This window comes from Mobula birostris, chromosome 16, assembly GCF_030028105.1.
Source record: "Mobula birostris isolate sMobBir1 chromosome 16, sMobBir1.hap1, whole genome shotgun sequence".
Taxonomy (NCBI): domain Eukaryota; kingdom Metazoa; phylum Chordata; class Chondrichthyes; order Myliobatiformes; family Myliobatidae; genus Mobula; species Mobula birostris.
Window position 1 is genome coordinate 65,037,153 of NC_092385.1, and position 22,967 is coordinate 65,060,119.

General features: G+C 41.1%; 1 protein-coding gene across 3 annotated transcripts in view; it reads left to right on the forward strand.

Annotated features, from left to right (window-relative positions):
• nckipsd (NCK interacting protein with SH3 domain) overlaps window positions 1-22,967 on the forward strand; it is a 286,417-nt gene that overhangs the window by 240,406 nt on the left and 23,044 nt on the right. For all 3 annotated transcript variants that reach the window (XM_072280767.1, XM_072280768.1, XM_072280769.1), the window contains one exon: window positions 17,627-17,799. In XM_072280767.1, coding sequence (XP_072136868.1) covers window positions 17,627-17,799 — 173 coding nt within the window. The remainder of the gene's footprint in view (window positions 1-17,626; window positions 17,800-22,967) is intronic.

A 22,967-nucleotide genomic window follows, 5' to 3' on the forward strand; every position in this document is an offset into this window, starting at 1 on the left:
GGATCAATCAAGCTCTATCGTCGTCTAGGGGTAAATGACCAGTTTCAAAGTGACGCAAAGTTCAGTTCAATTGAGTTCAGTTCAGTTTAGTTCACAGTAATCACTGCCGTGGCGATGGACAGGGCGGGGGGAAAGGAGAGAGAGAGCAAAAGCGAATGAATATTCAAACGGCTTCCACACAGTCCTTCGATATTCTTCGCAGTCAGCTTTCGGGCGAGCCCTTTATAATGTCTTCTGAGCTCACCGACTGTGACCCCTCCGTTTTCAGATACGATTGCTCCTCTGCAGTGAACCTGGCACCCAGGCAAGGGTGGACACACACCAGGTTCCCACCGATCGTACCTTTCCACCCTGTGCGTCTATGGCTTGATCCCGCATCCAGCCATCCAAAACTTCCCACCGACTTGTGGGAGACGCACCGCTTCCAGGGTCTCGCTACCTCGGGGTGTCGTGTGTGTTGCCTTAGCGAACCTGTCCCTTTTTATCCCCCTGCTGGGGTATCGCCTGTCCATCACTTCAAACAGTTCAGGGTTCAAAGAGGAGCCGATCTTGACAGCTCTCAGACCGTGTCTCCTTCCGTTAAACTCTCCCGTCCCTTCATTAACATCTCCAAATGCTGCTCCATTGTTTTCCTTATCTCTCTTTCTCCTGAAGACAGGTGGCAGACCAACTGCTGATCCCACTGATGCCAGCACAGGACAGTTAACATCTTAGTCTATGTGTACTTTCATCACACCACATCAATACCTTACCCCCAATACCATGTGCTTTAAGTTTGCACACTAATCTCCCGTGTGGGACCTTGTCAAAAGCCTTTTGAAAATCCAAATATACCACATCCACTGGTTCTCCCCTATCCACTCTACTAGTTACATCCTCAAAAAACTCTATGAGATTTGTCAGACATGATTTTCCTTTCACAAATCCATGCTGACTTTGTCCGAGGATTTCACCGCTTTCCAAATGTGCTGTTATCACATCTTTGATAACTGACTCTAGCAGTTTCCCCACCACCGATGTTAGGCTAACTGGTCTATAATTCCCTGGTTTCTCTCTCCCTCCTTTTTTAAAAAGTGGGGTTATATTAGCCACCCTCCAATCCTCAGGAACTAGTCCAGAATCTAAAGAGTTTTGAAAAATGATCACTAATGCATCCATTATTTCTTGGGTTACTTCCTTAAGCACTCTAATTAATTAATCAATTTTAAAATAATCTTCCAGCTCTCTTCAGATATGAAAATCTGTAAATCCTTTTCCCAGTCTCCTTTAATTTTATCTAAAGATGCCTTTTTCAGTCCCAGCAGCAGACCGTAAATTTAAGATATTGAACCATTGTCAAAGGGTTTCAGATTAAAAATTGTATCTATTATATTCTTATCTGGACTTGTAGGAAATATATGTAATTGAGATCTTAAAAAAATCTCTAATCTGTAAGTATCGAAAAAAGTGGGTATTGGAAAGGTTAAATGTCTTTGAAAGTTGCACAAAAGAAGAGAGATTCCCTCCATTAAACAAATCCTGAAATCATTTAACACCCAATCTATCCCATTCTTTAAAAGATAAGTCAATTATAGATGGTTTAAAAAGCAATTAGAAAAGATGGGACTCGAGAGGGAGAATCTCAATAAATCAAAATGTTTTCTAAACTGTAACCAAATCCTCAAAGTATGTTTGACCACCACATTGTCAGTTAGTTTATTTAAAGATAAAGGAAGCGAGGATCCAAGTAAAGAAATAATGGAAAATTTCATAAGAGTTGACTTCCAAAGAGACCCATATAGGACAATTCTTATGGTTAATGTAGTATATCCAGAATGTAATATTTTGTATAATAACTGCCCAGTAATATAACCTAAAATTGGGTAAGGCAAAGCCTCCATTCTGTTTGTTTTTTTTGAAGGTGAGCTTTATTTATTCGAGGTTTTTTATTCTTCCATATATAGGAAGAAAGAATTGAATCCAAAGAGTCAAAAAAAGATTTAGGAATAAAAACAGGCACAGCTTGAAAAAGGTATATAAATTTCGGTAAGATATTTTAATAGAATTAATTCGGCCAATCAGTGATAAAGAGAGAGGCGACCAACTAGAAAGTGTTTTTTTAACATAATTCATTAAAGTTTAAAACATTTTCCTTAAATAAATCTTTATAATTCTTAGTAATTGTTATTCCTAAATATGCAAATTGTTGACTTAAAATTTTAAAAGGAAGGTTAATATCAGTTGGTATTAAATTGTTTAAAAGAAACAGTTCACTCTTATGTAAATTTAATTTATATCCTGAGAACTGACTAAAATTAGTCAGTAAACGGAACACAAATGGTAAAGAGGTTGTAACGTTAGATATAAAAAACAATAAGTTATCAGCATAGAGCAATACTTATGAATAGTACCTCTCCTTAAAATACCAGTAATCTCTTTAGACTCTCGAAAAGCAATTGCTAAGGGTTCTAATACCAAATCAAAAAGCAGAGGGCTCAAGGGACAACCTTGTCTAGTCCCACGTTAGAGTGTAAAGGGTTTAGAATTCTTAAGATTAGTAAGAACCTGAGCGGAGGGAAATAAATGAAGTAATTTAATCCAATGAATAAAATTAGGTCCAAAATTAAATTTTTCTCAGGATGTAAAAAGATAATTCCATTCAACTCTGTCAAAGGCCTACTCCGCATCCAAAGATATCACACATTACGATATTTCCTTAGGTGGAGAATGCATAACATTTAACAAATGCCGTATATTAAAATAAGAATATTGATTTTTAATAAATCCTGTCTGATCATCCGAAATTATAAAAGATATATTTTCAAGTCTACAAGCCAACACTTCAAATAAAATTTTAGTATCAAAATTGAGTAAAGAGATAGGTCTATACAAAGAACATTCTGTAGGATTCTTACTCTTTTTGAGAATAAGTGAAATGGAAGCTTCATAAAAAGACTGCGGTAATTTTCCTACCTTAAAGGAACCTGTAAGGGTAGAACATAAATGTGGTATAAGCAAGGAGGAAAAAGCCTTATAAAACACTCTAGAGAATCCATCGGGTCCTGGGGATTTCCCAGAATGCAATTTTCGTATAGCCTGAGCAATTTCTTCCTGCGAAATAGGTTGATCCAATTTCCTACGATCATCAGGAAGATTAGGAATATTTAATTGATCTAAAAAATTATTCATTGCAATATTGTCATTAACAAAGTCAGTGCTATACAATCTGGAATAAAATATAAAATTTACTTCTATCTTTTAAAAGCTGGCTTTCAATAGGATACATTAAAAGAAGATCATATTTAGTTTTGGTTTCAATACATCTCTTATATGTTTCAGGATCAGGTACCGAACCATATTTTTGGTCCAGTTGTTTTAAGTGATTAGCTAGTTCGTTTCTCTCTCTGTTAACTTTTTTAATGATATTTGCAGTGTAAGAAATAATTTGACCCCGGATATATGCTTTAAAAGTATCCCATATAGTAAGACAAGATGTCTCTTCCAACGTATTTTCTTCAAAGAAGAGTAATTTGATTCTCCATAAGTTTTAAAAAGTCCTCATCAGATAACAGAGTTAAATTAAATCGCCAAAATCTACTCATAGGGATAGGACCAGGAAGATTTAAAGATAGAAGCACAGGAGGATGGTCAGAAATAGCAATCTCTTTATATTCGATCAACCGAACCAATGGAATCATTTGACTGTCAATAAAAAAAATAATCCTGGTTTAAGAATGATGGACATGAGAGAAAAAAAAAATACTCCCTGTCCGTCGGATGAAGAAAACTCCAAGCATCAACTGTACCACATTTAGTTAGAAAGGTTTGGATAAACAAAGCTGATTTATTAAGTGAAGCTGGTTTGACAGATGGGTGATCTAATACTGGATCTAACCAGCAGTTAAAATCTCCTCCCATCACAAGAGAGTAAGTACACAAATCTGGCAAAAACGAAAATAGGCATTCAAAAAATCCTGGATTGTCCACGTTGGGGGCATATACATTAGCAAAAACAATCAATTTACTGTCTAAACTCCCTGATACAATAGCAAATCAACCATTAGGATCCGAAACAACTTTATGCTGAACAAAGGAAACTATTATCTACAAAAATCAAAACTTCATGTGATTTTGCATTAAACGAAGAGTGGAATTGCATATCCTTCCACCGAGTAAAAAGACATAAGCTATCACAGCTGCGTATGTGCGTTTCTTGTAAAAAAAAAATAACGGGTGCTTTTAATTTTTTAATATAAGCAAACATTTTGTTCTGTTTAATGGGGTGATTCAGCCCTTTCATATTCAAACTAAATAAGTTAATATTTCGAACCATTTTAAATACAAATCAACATGTAATTAAAAGATCTGGCCATAAGTTATTAAAACTAGAAAGCAAACCATAAGGTAAGGTAGTCAAACAGACAATCATATAATCAACCCAACACAGCTCCCAGAGAGAAATAGGCCCTAGATCCTCCCCTACCCAAAGCCAGAAGGCTGACCAATAGACAGTCAGCGAGCTAACAACTAAAAAGTTCCCTTCCCAAAAATCCTGTTGACAGAAACTCTGGTCCTTCAAGGTCAATTATGTCCCTACCAAGACACAACATAAAAAGAAAAATAACTCTGTATTTGAAAATATAAAAGGATCAATTTAAACAAATTCAAAGAAAGCTATATTAAAATAAAGCCTCAAAAAGGGATATAATAAAAAAGTATCAAAAAAAACAAAAAACAGCCAAAATGTAAGCTTATTGAAACCTTATTTCAAATTCATATTAACAGAAAAAATTGACCAAATAAGAAATATGACAGTTTTAGACTTCAGCCTTCAGAAACTCTTTTGCATTTTCAACCGACTTTATTCTTTTTTACAATCCGTTCTTCAAACCAATATTCAGACAGGTGGGAAACTGAAGGGATGGTTTAAATCCTTTATTGTAAAGTTCCAACATAAGTTCTTTATTATTTCATACGATCAGCCATAACTTCAGGCAAATAGTCCTCCACAAATCTGACCTTGTAACCATGGAAATCGATCATTCCTTGTCGACAGGTATGGCAAATTAAAAGGTCCTTAATACGAAATTCATGAAAACTTAGAATGACCGATCTAGATTTTGCTGCCGACGACAATGGCTTCGAAGTCGGTGAGCGATATGCTCGATCGAGCTTCGGCTCAGAAGTGAATAAAACAGTGAATAGATGCTTCAGAATGTTTGCAAAGAACTTCGTAGGGTCAGCGCCTTCAATTGATTCTTCAAGACCCAGAATTTGCAAATTATTTCTCCTGCTCCTATTTTCTAGATTGATAATCCTTTTCATCATTTTTTCATTGGATAAGAATAACTCTTTGCAGAGTTTAATTGTATCTTCAACATCCTCTTCAAGTGTCACCAGCTTTGCAGTATTTCCCTGAATTCGGTTCTCATACTCAGTTAAAGTTTGTTGAATTATATCCAATTTGCCATTAAGTCATTGACACTCCTCAGAAAATTCTGATTTTTGCCACTTAAGGAAGTCACTGATTGAATCTAAAGTGACTGGGGATTCATCCTCTGTTTCCCTTCCTTTTGCAGAAGCTTTTGTTCTTTTCCCAGCCATAGTAGAGCAGTATTAAAGTATTATAATGTTTCAAAAAAAACTGGTAGGAGACAATAAAGTAAATAGGGTAGGAGCAATCTAAAACGATGTTACTCCATCAACTGCCAACAGGGCTCTGATAAATTTATTGAAAGTGGCAACACAGGTAAATGGGTCCTTAAAAAAGCTTTTGCCACTTTGGCCTTCGTAAAATATTGAGTACAGGACACGGGATGTTACGTTGAGGTTGTGTAAGACATTAGTGATGCCTAATTTGGAGTGTGGAGTGCACTTTTGGTCACTTGCCTACAGGAAAGATGTAAATAAAGTTGAAACAGTACTGAGAAAACTTACAAGGATGTTGCCAAGACTGGAGGACCTGAGTTGTAAGGAAAGATTAAATAGGTTAGGAGTTTATTCCTTGGAAATTGAGGGGTTTATTCCTTGGAAGATTGAGGGGAGGTTTGATAGACGTATTCAAACTTATGAAGGGTTTAAATAGAGTAAATGCAAGCAGGCTTTTTCCACTGGGGTTGGGGTAGTACTACAACTATAGGTCATGGGTTAAGGGTGAAAGTCGGAAAGTTTAAGGAGAACATGGGGGAAACTTCTTCACAGAGGGCCGTGAGTGTGGGACAAGCTGCCAGCACAAGTAGTGCATGAAAGTTTGATTTCATTGTTTAAGGGAAGTTTGGATAGGTACCTGAATAGTTGGGTATGGAGGGCTATGGTCCTGGTGCAGGTCAATAGGAATAGGCAAAGAGCGTACTTTCTGTGACTCTGACTATGACTCTGCTCTATGCTTCCAGTACCTGACAATAATCTCTTGAGGTATTTTAAAGGAGGAAGACTCAACAACAAAACCAGCTGAAGCAGTTTGTTAGTGGGATGATCTGGGTAATTGGATGCTGAGGATGCTTCAGTGAGACTACATCCATGGTGTTGGTGAGACAAATGGGATTGGACAGGTCCACAGATTACTGTGCTGAACTGGAGCAGGGCTAGTTTGAGAGGAATTAGGCAGGATCAAGCAAATGTTGATTGGGTGAGGCTGTTTGAAGGGAAAGGAATGAATGGCAAGTAGGGAGCTTTAAGAGTGTGATGTCAAGAGTCTAGGAGTAGCGCAGTCCTGTTAGGGTGAAGGGTAAAGCTAGCAGATTTAAGGAACCCTGGCTGATGAGAGGTATTGAGGATCTAGTCAAGAAAAAGAAGAAAACATTAGGAGGTTGGGAAGTGCGAATCCCTTGAAAGATACAAAGAGAATACACGAGGGAAATCAGGAGGGTAGGGAGAGGGAATGCAATGCATTCAGCAGGTGAAATTAAGGAAAATCCCAAGAGATTTTATAGCTACAGTAGCTGCAGTATATTAAAAGGAGGTTTGGGAGAAAATAGGTCCCCATAGAGATCAGCAGGGCCTATGTCTTGAGCCACAGAAATTGGGTGTGATTTTTAACTAGTGTTTTTCCTCAATGTTTACTGAGGAGAAAATAATGGTTGCTCAAGAGATAAGGGAAGCAAGTGGAGATGATTTGGGGACATTCATATTATCAAGGAAGAGGTATTTGCAGAGTTACAGAGCATTAAGGTGGCTAAGTCCTGAGGACCTGACTGAGAAGATCCTCATATCCAGATAGTGAGGTGAGAGAAATATTGTGGTGAGAGATTTTTTTCATTGTCAACCACTGATGAAGTCCCAGTGATTAAAAGATGGATGACATTGTTTTGGTATTCATGAACGATAGCAAGGACAAGCCAGGGAACTACATGCTGGACAGGCTGGCATTCAGGGCATTGAATATATCAGTAGTGGGGGGGGGGGTGTTATTTGAGGAAATTCTGAGAGACAGGATCAATCAGCACGTGGATTGATAGAATCTATTAGGAGGAGTCATTATGGCTTTGTGCGTGGAATAGTGCTTAATGAATCTTTTAGAGTTTTTTTGAAGAGGTAATAAAAAAGGTAGATGAGAGTGGGGCATTAGATATTGCCTATTTTGATTTTAGCAAGATTTTGAACAAGTTTCTTCATAGTAGGCTGGTCTGGGAGGTTGTTGGATTCAAAATTGGCCCAAGGGTTGGAAGCAGAGCATGGTGTATGTAGGTTGTTTCTTAAAATAGATACTGTGACTAGTATGCTACAGGGGTCATATTGAGACCCTTTTTATTCATTATATATAGAAATAATAATAATGAGAATGTACAGAGCTTGATTCGTAAGTCTGCAAATGACATGAAATCGAAGCAAGAGGCTGAGAGTGAAGGAGTAAAGGAATCTCGGAGAGAAGTCTTTTTTTTACACTGCTCAGGGAAAAGAGGCTAGACTGCGCACACGCGTGACGTAGAGCGCCAAAGGTTTAAAAAACGACCACCATATACAGTGGGCAGCGTTGAGAGCTGGCAGCGGAGTGACAGGGAGCTTTGGCTGAACAGGCTTCAGCGTGAACAGGCAGAGGCGAGGATAGGTTCCAGTAAGTTCTGTTTTGTTTGTTTAGAGTAGAGAGAATGCCAGGCAGGATATTGGAATGCTCCTCTTGCAGGATGTGGGAAGTCAGGGAGACCTCCGGTGCCCAGACAACGACACCTGCAAGAAGTGAATCCAGCTGCAGCTCCTAACAAACCGCATTAGGGAACTGGAGCAGGAGCTGGATGACCTGCGGATCATTCGGGAGAATGAGGAGTTTATAGATAGTAGCTTCAGGGAGGTAGTTACGCCAAAGGAGCAGCACACAGGTAATTAGGTTACCGTCGGGTGAGGGAAGGGGAAAATGCAGGCAGAGCAGGGTTCCCCTGTGGCCATTCCCCTCAAGAACAAGTATACCGATTTGGATACTGTTGGGAGGGATGACTTACCTGGGACAAACTGCGGCAGCCGGATCTCTGGTACTGGGTCTGGTTCTGCAGTGCAGAAGGGAGGGTGGAAGAAGAGGAGAGCGGTGGTGATAGGGGACTCGATAGTTAGAGGTACAGGCAGGAGGTTTTGTGGTCGTGACAGAGACTCCCGGATGGTTTGTTGCCTCCCGGGTGCCAGGCTCAGGGATATCTCTGATTGCGTGCACTGCATTCTGAAGCGGGAGGGTGATCAGCCAGATGTCATGGTACACATCGGTACCAATGACGTAGGAAGAAAGAATGAGGAGGTCCTGAAGAGTGAGTATAGAGAGCTTGGTAGGAAGTTAAAAAGCAGGACCTTGAGGGTGGTAATCTCAGGATTGCTACCTGTGCCACGTGCCAGTGAGGGAAAGAATAGGATGCTCTGGCAGATGAACACATAGCTGAAGAACGGATGTAGGGGGCAGGGTTTCAGATTACAGGATCATTGGGACCTCTTCTGGGGCAGATGGGACCTGTACAAGAGAGACGGGTTACACCTGACTACAAGGGGACCAATATCCTTGCAGGGAGGTTTGTTAGTGCTGTTGGGGAGGGTTTAAACTAGATTTGCAGGGGGATGGGAACAGAGTGCCAGAACAGATAGTGGAGCGAGGGTGAAAACAAATGATGTTAAAAGTTCATGCAAAGTCACCAATAGAAGGGTTGTGTGTGGTGGTAATAATCTTCTGAGGTGTGTCTATTTCTACTAGAATGGTTGGGGGGTGGGAATCAAATTAAAGAGACTAGGAGAGAGGAGGTTAGTTCACAAATAGAGAAAGCTAGTAGACAGTGTGTGAGGGAGGATAGACAGGGGACAGAGATCAGGAGCACTCAGACCAAAGCTGTAGGGAACAAGGAAGAAAAAGATAACAAAGTTGTTTGCTCCATTAAGGATAAAAAGAGAGTAAGAGGTGGAGAGTTTCTTAAATGCATCTATTTTAATACTAGGAGGATTGTAAGAAAGGTGGATGAGCTTAGAGCATGGATTGATAGCTGGAAATATGATGTTGCAGCTATTAGTGAAACATGGTTACAGGAGGGGTGTGATTGGCAACTAAATATTCCAGGATTTCATTGCTTCAGGTGTGATAGAATAGGAGGGGCAAGAGGGGGAGATGTTGCATTGCTTGTCAGAGAAGATATAACAGCGCTCCTCTGGCAGGATAGATTAGTGGACTCGTCCAGGGAGGCTATTTGGGTGGAATAGAGGAATAGGAAAGGTGTATAGTGACGCTTATAGGGGTGTATTATAAACCACCTAATGGGGCCCAAGAACTGGAGGAGCAAATTTGTAAGGAGATTGCAGATATTTGTAGTAAGTACAAGGTTGTGATTGTGGGAGATTTTAATTTTCCACACATAGACTGGGAAGTCCATTCTGTAAAAGGGCTTGATGGTTTGGAGTTTGTCAAATGTGTGCAGGTTAGTTTTTTGCAGCAATACATAGAGGTACCAACTAGAGAAGGGGCAGTGTTGGATCTCCTGTTAGGGAATGAGATAGTGCAGGTGACGGAGGTATGTGTTGGGGAGCACTTCGGGTCCAGTGATCACAATACCATTAGGTTCAATATAATTATGGAGAAGGATAGGACTGGACCCAGGGTTGAGATTTTTGATTGGAGAAAGGCTAACTTTGAGGAGATGCAAAAGGATTTAGAAGGAGTGGATTGGGACAATTTGTTTTATGGGAAGGATGTAATAGAGAAATGGAGGTCATTTAAAGGTAAAATTTTGAGGGTACAGGATCTTTATGTTCCTGTTAGGTTGAAAGGAAAGGTTAAAAAGTTGAGAGAGCCATGGTTTTCAAGGGATATAGGAAACTTGGTTTGGAAAAAGAGAGGGATTTACAATAAATACTTTAAACTAGAATGGTTGGGGGCTAGGAATCAAATTAAAGAGACTTGGAGAGAGGAGGTTAGTTCACAACAGGGGGATGGGAACCAGTGCAGAGAGACAGAGGGGTGGAAAATGAGGGTAGAAGCAAAAAGTAGTAAAAGTGGCAGGCCAGCAAATCCAGGGCAAAAATCAAAAAGGGCCACTTTTCAACATAACTGTATAAGGGCTAAGAGTGTTGTAAAAGCGAGCCTGAAGGCTTTGTGTGTCAATGCAAGGAGCATTCGTAACAAGGTGGATGAATTAAAAGTGCAGATTGTTATTAATGAATATGATATAGTTGGGATCATAGAGACATGGCTCCAGGGTGACCAAGGATGGGAGCTCAACATTCAGAGATATTCAATATTCAGGAGGCATAGACATGAAAGAAAAGGATGTGGGGTAGCATTGCTGGTTAGAGAGGAGATTAACGCAATAGAAAGGAAGGACATTAGCCGGGAGGATGTGGAATCGATATGGGTAAGGGGCAGAAAACGCTGGTGGGAGTTGTGTACAGGTCACCTAACAGTAGTAGTGAGGTTGGGGATGGTATTAAACAGGAAATTAGAAATGTGTGCAATAAAGGGACAGCAGTTATAATGGGTGACTTCAATCTACATATAGATTGGGTGAACCAAATTGGTAAGGGTGCTGAGGAAGAGGATTTCTTGGAATGTATGCGGGATGGTTTTTTGAACCAACATGTCGAGGAACCAACTGGAGAGCAGGCTATTCTAGACTGGGTATTGAGCAATGGGGAAGGGTTACTTAGCAATCTTGTCGTGAGAGGCCCCTTGGGTAAGAGTGACCATAATATGGTAGAATTCTTCATTAAGATGGAGAGTGACATAGTTAATTCAGAAACAAAGGTTCTGAACTTAAAGAAGTGTAACTTTGAAGGTATGAGACATGAATTAGCTAAGATAGACTGGCAAATTACACTTAAAGGGTTGACGGTGGATATGCAATGGCAAGCATTTAAAGATCACATGGATGAACTACAACAATTGTTCATCCCAGTTTGGCAAAAGAATAAATCAAGGAAGGTGGTGCACCCGTAGCTGACAAGGGAAATTAGGGATAGTATCAATTCCAAAGAAGAAGCATACAAATTAGCCAGAAAAAGTGGCTCACCTGAGGACTGGGAGAAATTCAGAGTCCAGCAGAGGAGGACAAAGGGCTTAATTAGGAAGAGGAAAAAAAGATTATGAGAGAAAACTGGCAGGGAACATAAAAACTGACTGTAAAAGCTTTTATAGATATGTGAAAAGAACAAGATTGGTTAAGACAAATGTAGGTCCCCTACAGACAGAAACAGGTGAATTGATTATGGGGAGCAAGGACATAGCAGACCAATTGAATAACTATTTTGGTTCTGTCTTCACTAAGGAGGACATAAATAATCTTCTGGAAATAGTAGGGGACAGAGGGTCCAGTGAGATGGAGGAACTGGGGGAAATACATGTTAGTAGGGAAGTGGTGTTAGGTAAATTGAAGGGATCAAAGGCAGATAAATCCCCAGGGCCAGATGGTCTGTATCCCAGAGTGCTTAAGGAAGTAGCCCAAGAAATAGTGGATGCATAAGTGATAATTTTTCAAAACTCTTTAGATTCTGGACTAGTTCCTGAGGATTGGAGGGTGGCTAATGTAACCCCACTTTTTAAAAAAGGAGGGAGAGAGAAACCGGGGAATTATAGACTGTTTAGCCTAACAACGGTGCTGGGGAAAATGCTAGAGTCAGTTATCAAAGATGTGATAACAGCACATTTGGAAAGCGGTGAAATTATCAGACAAAGTCAGCATGGATTTGTGCAAGGAAAATCATGTCTGATGAATCTCATAGAATTTTTTGAGGATGTAACTAGTAGAGTGGATAGGGGAGAACCAGTGGATGTGGTATATTTGGATTTTCAAAAGGCTTTTGACAAGGTCTCACATAGGAGATCAGTGTGCAAACTTGAAGCACACGGTATTGGGGGTATGGTATTGATTTGAATAGAGAATTGGTTGGCAGACAGGAAACAAAGAGTGGGAATAAACGGGACCTTTTCAGAATGGCAGGCAGTGACTAGTGGGGTACCGCAAGGCTCAGTGCTGGGACCCCAGTTGTTTACAATATATATTAATGACTTAGACGAGGGAATTAAATGCAGCATCTCCAAGTTGTGGATGATATGAAGCTGGGCGGCAGTGTTAGCTGTGAGGAGGATGCTAAGAGGATGCAGGGTGACTTGGATAGGTTAGGTGAGTGGGCAAATTCATGGCAGATGCAACTTAATGTGGATAAATGTGAGGTTATCCACTTTGGTGGCAAAAACAGGAAAACAGATTATTATCTAAATGGTGGCCGATTAGGAAAAGGGGAGGTGCAACGAGACCTGGGTGTCATTATACACCAGTCATTGAAAGTGGGCATGCAGGTACAGCAGGTGGTGAAAAAGGCGAATGGTATGCTGGCATTCATAGCAAGAGGATTCGAGTACAGGAGCAGGGAGGTACTACTGCAGTTGTACAAGGCCTTGGTGAGACCACACCTGGAATATTGTGTGCACTTTTGGTCCCCTAATCTGAGGAAAGACATCCTTGCCATAGAGGGAGTACAAAGAAGGTTCACCAGATTGATTCCTGGGATGGCAGGACTTTCATATGATGAAAGACTGGATCGACTAGGCTTATACTCGCTGGAATTTAGAAGATTGAGGGGGGATCTTATTGAAACGTATAAAATCTTAAGGAGATTGGACAGGCTAGATGCAGGAAGATTGTTCCTGATGTTGGGGAAGTCCAGAACGAGGGGTCACAGTTTGAGGATAAAGGGGAATCCTTTTAGGACCGAGATTAGGAAAAACCTCTTCACGCAGAGAGTGGTGAATCTGTGGAATTCTCTGCCACAGGAAACAGTTGAGGCCAGTTCATTGTCTATATTTAAGAGGGAGTTAGATATGGCCCTTGTGGCTAAAGGGATCAGGGGGTATGGAGGGAAGGCTGGTACAGGGTTCTGAGTTGGATGATGAGCCATGGTCATACTGAATGGTGGTGCAGGCTCGAATGGCTGAATGGCCTACTCCTGCACCTATTTTCTATGTTTCTATTAAATATAGGCAGCTTGGAGTTGATGAGGTGCTCGAGGAATATAAAGAATGTAAAAAGAATCTTAAGAAAGAAATTAGAAAAGCTAAAAGAAGATACGAGGCAGCTTTAGCAAGTAAGGTGAAAATAAATCCAAAGGGTTTCTACAGTTATATAAATAGCAAAAGGATAGCAAGGGATAAAATTGGTTCCTTAGAGAATCAGAGTGGATGGCTATGTGCGGAGCCAAAAGAGATGGGGGAGATTTTGAACAATTTATTTTCTTCAGTATTCACTAAGGAGAAGGATATTGAATTGTGTGAGGTACAGGAAACAAGAACGGTAGTTATGGAAAGTATGATGATTAAAGAGGAGGTAGTACTGGTGCTTTTAAGGAATATAAAAGTGGATAAGTCTCTGGGTCCAGACAAGCTATTCCCTAGGACCGTGAGGGAAGTTACTGTGGAAATAGCAGGGGCTCTGACAGAAATATTTCAAATATCGTTAGAAACGGGGATGGTGCCGGAGGATTGGTGTACTGCTCATGTGGTTCCATTGTTTAAAAAGGGTTCTAAGAGTAAACCTAGCAATTATCGGCCTGTAAGTTTGACGTCAGTGGTGGGTAAATTGATGGAAAGTATTCTTAGAGATGGTATATATGATTATCTGGATAGACAGGGTCTGATTAGGAACAGTCAACATGGATTTGTGCGTGGAAGGTCATGTTTGACAAATCTTATTGAATTTTTTGATGAGGTTACTAGGAAAGTTGATGAGGGTAAAGCGGTGGATGTTGTCTATATGGACTTCAGTAAGGCCTTGACAAGGTTCCACTCAGAAGGTTAGTTAGGAAGGTTCAATCGTTAGGCATTAATATGGAAGTAGTAAAATGGATTCAGCAGTGGCTGGATGGGAGACACCAGAGAGTATTGGTGGATAACTGTGTGTGAGATTGGAGGACGGTGTGTAGCGGTGTGCCTCAGGGATCTGAACTGGGTCCAGTGTTGTTTGTCATATCTATTAATGATCTGGATGATGGGGTGGTAAATTGGATTGATAAGTATGCAAATGATACTAAAATAGGTGGCATTGTGGATAATGAAGTAGGTTTTCAAACCTTGCAGAGAGATTTAGGCCAGTTAGAAGAGTGGGCTGAAAGATGGCAGATGGAGTTTAATGCTGAAAAATGTGAGGTGTTACATTTTGGTAGGACTAATCAAAATAGGACCTACATGGTAAATGGTAGGGCATTGAAGAATGCAGTAGAACAGAGGGATCTAGGAATAATGGTGCATCGTTCCCTGAAGGTGGAATCTCATGTGGATAGGGTGGTGAAAAAAGCCTTTGGTGTGCTGGCCTTTATTAATCAGAGCATTGAGTATAGGAGTTGGGATGTAATGTTGAAATTGTATAAGGCATTGGTAAGGCCAAATTTGGAGTATTGTGTACAGTTCTGGTCACCAAACTATAGGAAAGATGTCAATAAAATTGAGAGAGTACAGAGGAAGTTTACTAAAATGTTGCCCGGGTTTCTTCTCCTAAGTTACAGAGAAAGGTTGAACAAGTTGGGTCTTTATTCTTTGGAGAGTAGAAGGTTGAGGGGGGACTTGATAGAGGTGTTTAAAATTATGAGGGGGATAGATAGAGTTGACGTAGATAGGCTTTTTCCATTGAGAGTTGGGGAAATTCAAACAAGAGGACATGAGTTGAGAGTTAAAGGGCAAAAGTTTAGGGATAACATGAGGGAGAACTTCTTTACTCAGAGAGTGGTGGCTGTGTGGAATGAGCTTCCAGCAGAAGTGGTTGAGGCAGGTTCGATGTTGTCGTTTAAAGTTAAATTGGATAGATATATGGACAGGAAGGAAATGGAGGGTTATGGACTGAGTGCAGGTCGGTGGGACTAGGTGAGAGTAGGAGTTCGGCACGGTCTAGAAGGGCCGAGAAGGCCTGTTTCCATGCTGTAATTGTTATATAGTTATATGGTTATAACATTGAATCACAGTGGATTTAATTGGCTTTTTGACACTGATCAACAGAAAGGACACCTTTGTGTCAAAGTAAGAACAGATCTCTACAAAGTGATCTAAATTAATCACAAATATAAAATACAGAATAATTGGTTGCATAAGCATTCACCCTCTTCAAGTCAGTATTTAGCACATGCACCTTTGGCAGCAATTACAGCCTTGAGTCTGTGTGGATAGGTCTCTGTCACCTTTGCACATTTGGATACTTTAATTTTTCCCCATTCTTCTTTACAAAACTGCTCAAGCTCTGTCACATTGCATGGGAATCGTGAGTGAACAGCCCTTTTCAAATCCAGCCACAAATTCTTAATTGGATTAAGGTCTGGACTCTGACTTGGCCACTCCAGGACATTAACTTTTTTGTTTTTAAGCCATTCCTGTGTAGTTTTGGCTTTAAGTTGGGATCATTGTCTTGCTGGAAAACAAATCTTCTTGCAATTCTCTTGCAGACTACATCAGGTTTTCCTCCAGGATTTCCTTGTATTTAGCTGCAATTCATTTAACCATCTACCTTCCCAAGCCTTCCGGGGCCTGATTCAGTGATGCATCCCCACAGCATGATGCAGTTACCACCAGGCTGCCTGGTAGGGATGGTGTCTTTTTGATGATGTGCAGTGTTTGGCTTACACCAAACATAACATTTAGTCTGATGGCCAGAAAGCTCAATTTTGGTTTCATCAGACCATAGTATCTTCTTCCAGCTGACTTCAGAGCCTCCCATGTGCCTTCTAGCAAACTGTAGCCAAGATTTCATGTGAGTTTTTTCAACAGTGGCTTTCTCTTTTCCACTCTCCCATGAAGCTGCGACTGGTGAGGCAACTGGTCAACAGTGATGTATGTGCAGTCTCTCCCATTTTAGCCACTGAAGCTTGGAACCTATCCAGAGTTGTCGTAGGTCTCCCTCACTAGCCGCCCTCTTGCACAGTCATTCCGTTTTTGAGTACAGCCTACTCTAGGCAGATTTACAGCTGTGCCATATTCTTTCCATTTCTTAATGATTGATTAAAGTGTACTCCAAGGGATATTCAGTGACTTGGAAATTTTCTGTATCCATCTTCAGACTTGTGCTTTTCAATAGCCTTTTTGCGGAGATGTTTGGAGGTAGTGTCCTTTTGACTTCTTGGTGTAGTTTTTGCCAGGATACTGACTCACCAGCAGTTGGACCTTCCAGATACAGATGTATTTTCACCACAATCAATTGAAACAACCAGACTACACACAGATCTCCATTTAACTGATTATGTGATTTCTAAAATGAATTGGCTGCACCAGTGATGATTTGGTGTGTCATATTAAAGGGGGGGGGAATGAATACTTATGCAATCAATTATTTTGTGTTTTATATTTGTAATTAATTTACATCACTTTGTAGAGATCTGTTTTCACTTTGACACGGAAGAATCCTTTTCTGTTGATCAGTGTCAAGAAAACCAAATTAAATCCACTGTGAATCAATGTTGTAAAACAATAAAACATGAAAACTTCTTGGGGGGGGAGGGGATACTTTTATAGGCACTGTATAACTCAATGACCACACCCACGGTGTCAGAGGCACCAGGATGGTGATGGGACTCCACCTAGGATGTTGTGCACTGTTCTGATTTCCAGGCCCATTGGAAGATGCATTTGCTGTAACGTGCTGGTGTACACCACAGTTAGAAGAATGAGAAAGAATCTCGTGAAATCTTGCAAATTTGTTTGGTGGCTGGACACAGGACATGGAGGCTATTTCCTGGCTGTAGAGACTTGAGGCAAGCTCTGTTGCACAGTGAAGGACAGGCAGTCTGGGAGTGAGATGAGGGTGGAGACTTTAGGAATTTTCTCCTCTGGAGAGCTGTGGAGATTCATTCAATGAGTTCTTACAAATCAGATAGCAATAGATTACTGGGCTTTGAGGGACATGGGAGTAGTATAATGCAGTGGAGATCAGCCATCCTGAATGTTAGAACAGGTGTGAAAGTGTTCCTGTTTCTAGTTCATGTGAAAGTATTTTGATTCGTGTGAAGATGTATGAGTGGCTGTGTGTCTGCCGTAAATTCTGTCATTTATGGACTTTTTTCTTTATTCCCCCACCAGCTCATGGCACAAATAATAGGAATGTGACTGCACTAATCAACCACCCAGGACTTTCCTTGCCATGAGCTTCCCGAGATCTGTTCAAGTGTTTTTAAAGTGTGTTCTATCCACTGAGGTAATATCATATTTTACTTGTCTCCTTAGATGATCCAGTTAGTATCTTCAAGCACCAGCCCCAACCACCACACTCAGTTCTCAAATTTCTGCAGGACGTGTTTGCGGACAAAGATACGGCGAGAATTTTCTACCGAACTGACATGATGGTGATGATCGACATAATCGTGCGGCAGACTTCTGACCTCTCACCGGGAGAAAAGGTCAGAGCACTGAGTTGGTTGTAACAGATTCCCCTCTGGTACAATGTTAGCACTAGCTGGCAATGTCCAGAATCATGAGAATCAGCCAGCAGTAAAGCACAGCAATGAGGTTGGACCCAAGGATATCCCACATCTCAGATTCATTCTGTTGCCTTTTATGCCTTAGCAATTTGTGCTCATTTCTTAAATGTGGTGAGAATCTCTGCCTTCATCACCCACCGAGGCAGCTTGTTTTAGATCCCAACCAGTTTTGGGAAAAGGAGGGAAATATCCCTTCAATCTTCTCTCCGTATTCCATTACTGAACTTAAACTTATGTAGTCTGGTTATAGACTCTCAAAAAGAGAACAGATTTATCACTATCAATCCTGTCTATGCCTCCCATAATAGAACAAAACAGTGTAGCACAGAAACAGACCCTTCTGTCCACGATGTTGTGCCTTCTAATTTCTTCTGTTTGCATGTAGTCCACATCCATCCTTTCTCTGCACATCCACCTTCCTATGTAAGAGCCCCTTAAACACCTTGTTTGTATTTGCCTCAACCACCACCCATGATAGTGCATTTCAGGCACCCAGCACTGTGTGTTTAAAAAACATCACTTTTGAACTTCCCCCTCTCAACTTCAATGCATACCCTATAGTATTAGACAATTCAACCTTGGGAGGAAAGATAGCAGCTTCGTACAGGACAGTTTCAGGAGGTGCTGTTGATAGTTCAGGGCTACTAACTTAATATGTTCAAAAAGTGAGAGACTCTTTTTATCCTTCATCATTGAGATGAGGGATTTGAGAGTGCGGTTAAATACAGATAAAGAAAGAAATCACAAGGAACATGAGGAATATATAGAATATGGAGGTTGTAATACCACAATATAAAGCATTAGTTAGTCCATTTGAAGTACTGTGTTCTGTTCTCCACACTTACAGGGAGGATGTGATAAGCTGGGCCTGTTTTCCATGGAACATATGAGGCTGAGCGATGGTTGGAGGGCGGTAGGGTATCTAATTAAAGTTTAGAGGGTACAGTGGGGAAATATTCAAACACAAGGGATTAGATTAGTTAAGCATTTAATTACGGGTTAGTTTGTCACAGCAAGGAGGGCAAAGGGGTCTGTTCCTGTGCTGTATCCATTCAATATTCATTATCAGCCCACCTACTGCTAAAACCCTCTTCATGCCTCTTTTCCCTCTGAACTCTCCTCCCCCAGTCACAACTCTGCCATTGGCACCCTCATTTGAACACTGGCCCTTTCAACACTGGCCCAGAATGGCTCCTAGTAAACAGCATCAATTTTAAGATTCTTATCGTTGTATTGAAATCCCTCTGTGGTGTCTGATGGAATCTGACCCAAGCAGTGTCCAACTGAAGGTTTGCAATGGTGAGGAATTATTAACTTACCCAGTATTGACTGGTTTTGCTTTAATGATGGGATTAAGTGTGTCCACGATGTTTTTTTTTGAGCCGAAGAGCATAATTCTGTAAGTTTCAAGGTTGCTGTGCGAGTGAATAAGGTTGGTCCAAGTTACATAAACATAGAAAACCTACAGCACAATACAGGCCCTTCGGCCCACAAAGTTGTGCCGAACATGTCCCTACCTTAGAAATTACCTGGCATACCTATAGCCCTCTATTTTTCTAAGCTCCATGTACCTATCCAAAAGTCTCTTAAAAGACCCTATCGTATCTGCCTCCACCACCGTTGCCAGCAATCCATTCCACGCACTCACCACTCTCTGAGTAAAAAAATTACCCCTGACATCTCCTCTGTACCTACTCCCCAGCACCTTAAACCTGTGTCCTCTTGTGGCAACCATTTCAGCCCTGGGAAAAAGCCTCCGACTATCCACACGATCAGTGCCTCTCATTATCTTATACACCAATATCAGGTCACCTCTCATCCTCTGTTGCTCCAAGGAGAAAAGGCCAAGTTCACTCCACGTATTCTCATAAGGCATGCTTCCCAATCCAGGTGTAGGCCCCCTGGCCACCCTCAGGGTCGCTGGGCTTGCTGTTGTCTAGGGAAACAGCCTCGGCCCTGCCAAACTGGGTAATTAGTTTGTGTGGATGCTGTGTGATGTACCCCACCCCACCCAAATAACAGACAATACACCAGATACGATTGAATGATTTACAGGTTATAGGTATTACTGGAACTATATAATTAATAGAGAATAAAATATAAAAGGAAAATAAAAGGCGCCACACTTATCAAAGCTCAATCTCTTCGTGCACAAAACAGTTGGAGCTCAAGATCCTTCTTCTTCACCCTGTGACCCCTCGGACCACCTCGACCAGCCGCCTGGGACCAACAACGGTGGTCGACCAGACGCTCCACACGAGTCCGTCTCCGTCTCCTCGCCGAATGCCCTCCTCGGGGTCCGACCCTATTAGCGGACATCACAGCACCTCGTCCATCCTCTGTCTCGTTCTCCCGCCTTCTGCCCCAAAACCCCGCGCATACAGTATCTTCAAATACACCAAAACCATAACAACTATCCCAATTGGTTCATAATATCCTCTTATCAGTAACGTGATTCAACAAACTGCTAGCGAGAAGGACTTTCTCAGCATTTTACATAACAAGGAAGCATTTTAAATTTAACATACAAAAAAAAGACCCAGTACACAGGCAACATCCTTGTAAATCTCCTCTGCACCCTTTCTATGGCTTCCACATCCTTCCTGTAGTAAGGCGACCAGAACTGAGCATAGTACTCCAAGTGGGGTCTGACCAGGGTCCTATATAGCTTCAACATTTCCTCTCGGCTCCTAAATTCAGTTCCACGATTGATGAAGGCCAGTACACCATATGCCTTCTTAACCACAGAGTCAACCTGCGCAGCTGCTTTGAGCATCCTATGGACACGGACCCCAAGATTCCTCTGATCCTCCACACTGCCAAGAGTCTTACCATTAATTCTATATTCTGCCATCATATTTCACCTACCAAAATGAACCACTTCACATTTATCTGGGTTGAATTCCATCTGCCAGTTCTGAGCCCAGTTTTGCATCCTATCAATGTCCTACTGTAACCTCTGACAGCCCTCCACACTATCCACAGCACCTCCAACCTTTGTGTCATCAGCAAACTTACTAACCCATCCCTCCACTTCCTCATCCAGGTTCAAAGTTTATTCTCTGCCTCCTCTACCTTCTCTCTGATGATGGTAATCAGATTGCCTCAGATTGCCCCCTAGACCTGAGTCGACATAGTAGTAGTTCAGATGGTGAGAGTCCTTAATGATGGTTGCTACTACCTTAAGGCACTGTCTTTTGAAGATGTCCTCAATAATATATTGAGTGGCTTGTGCCCTTGATGGAGCTGGCTGAGTTCAACCCTCTGCAGCTTCTTGCCATCCTGTGTATTGGAGCCTCCATACCAGAAGGTAATGCAACCAATCAGAATGGTCTGCACGGTACATCTGTAGAAGTTTGCTCTTCTTTTGTACATTCCAAATCTCACCAAACTCCTACTGAAATGTAGCTGCTGTTGTGCCTTCTTCATGATCGCATTAATATACTGGGCCCAGGATAGATCCTCTGAGATGCTGACACCCAGTAGCTTGAAACTACTCATCCTTTCCACTGCTGACCCTTGATGAGAACTGGTGTGTTTTCTCCTGACCGCCCCTTCCTGGATTCTAAATGATGCTAATGTGCCCACTTCAATCACTATTTCTGGTAGTTCTTTCCAAATTCACACAATCCTTTGTGGGAAGAAACTGCACTGATTTAACTGCACTGCATTTAAATCTCTTGTCTCTGATCTTAAATCTATGCCTTTCTGTTTTTAGCATCTCCTCCCTGGTAAAGAGATTATGGGTTTTCATGTAGTCCATGCCCCTCACGATCCAGGGAAAAAATTTCTAAACTACACAACCTCTCCTTATAACTCTTATACTCAATGTCCTGACTGATGAGACCAGTGTGCACAACATCACCTTCACCACCCTATCCACCTGTGATGCTGCATTCACCATACACTTGCACTCCCAGGTCCCTCTGTTCCATAACACTCCACAGGGCCATACCTTTTACTGTACAAGTCCTGCTCTGGTTTAATCTCCCAAAATGGAATACCTTCCCTTTATCTGGATTGAGAGCCACTTGCCAATCCTCTGCCCACATACCCAGCTGATCAAGATCCCCTTATAATTTTCATAACCACCTACACTATCTACAACATCACCTATTTTTGTTTCTCCGCAGTCTAACCATTTCTAATGTACATCTACATCCACATCATTTATATAAATTACAAACAACCAAATGTCCCTGCACTGACCTCTGTGGCACACCACTAGATGCAAGCCTCCAGTCTGAGAAACAGCCCTCAACCATGCAACATGCCAGTGAGAGCAAGATAAGGTGATTTGGCAGGTGAATGCATGGCTGAGGAACTGGTGCAAGGGGCAAGGGTTTATATTTATGGATCATTGGGATCTCTTCTGGGGAAGGTATGACTGTACAAAAGGGACGGCTTACAACTAAACCCGAGGAGATCCAATATCCTTGCAGGCAGGTTTACTAGAGATGTTCAGGAGGGTTTAAACTAATTTGGCAAGGAGATGGGAACAAGAGTGAAAATGCTGAGGGTGAGGTAGTTATTTTTTTTCATTTTTAAATCTTTTTTATTAATTATTATTGAAAATCAACAACAGAGAAAGATACATCAAAATAATCAAGACAACATATCCAGATGTAGAATAAGAGTGAAACTATCAACCAAACTGAACAGTATATCAATAATAATAAAAAAAACAAAATGTTAAAGCTTTTTTTTAATGCAAAAAAGAAAGAAAGAAAAAAGAACCCCTACTAACTAAAACAAAAAAAAACCCTAATAACAAAAAAAAACAGGGGAAAGAAAACCCATTTGGAGCACAAACCCGGAACAATACACCATACAAGCTTCCAAAAAAAAAGACATCAATCTGCCAACCAAATCCATATACCCAAGCATCAGAAGAGGACCATCTTTATTAACTCAAATCAAATGATAATAATGGGCAAAAGAACCCCACCTTTTCTCAAAGTCAAATCTAGGATCAAAAGTTTGACTTCTAATTTTTTTGAAACTCAGACATAACATCACCTGAGAGAACCATTGTATCAAAGTGGGAGCAGAGGCACCTTTCCATTTTAATAAAATAGCCCTTCTAG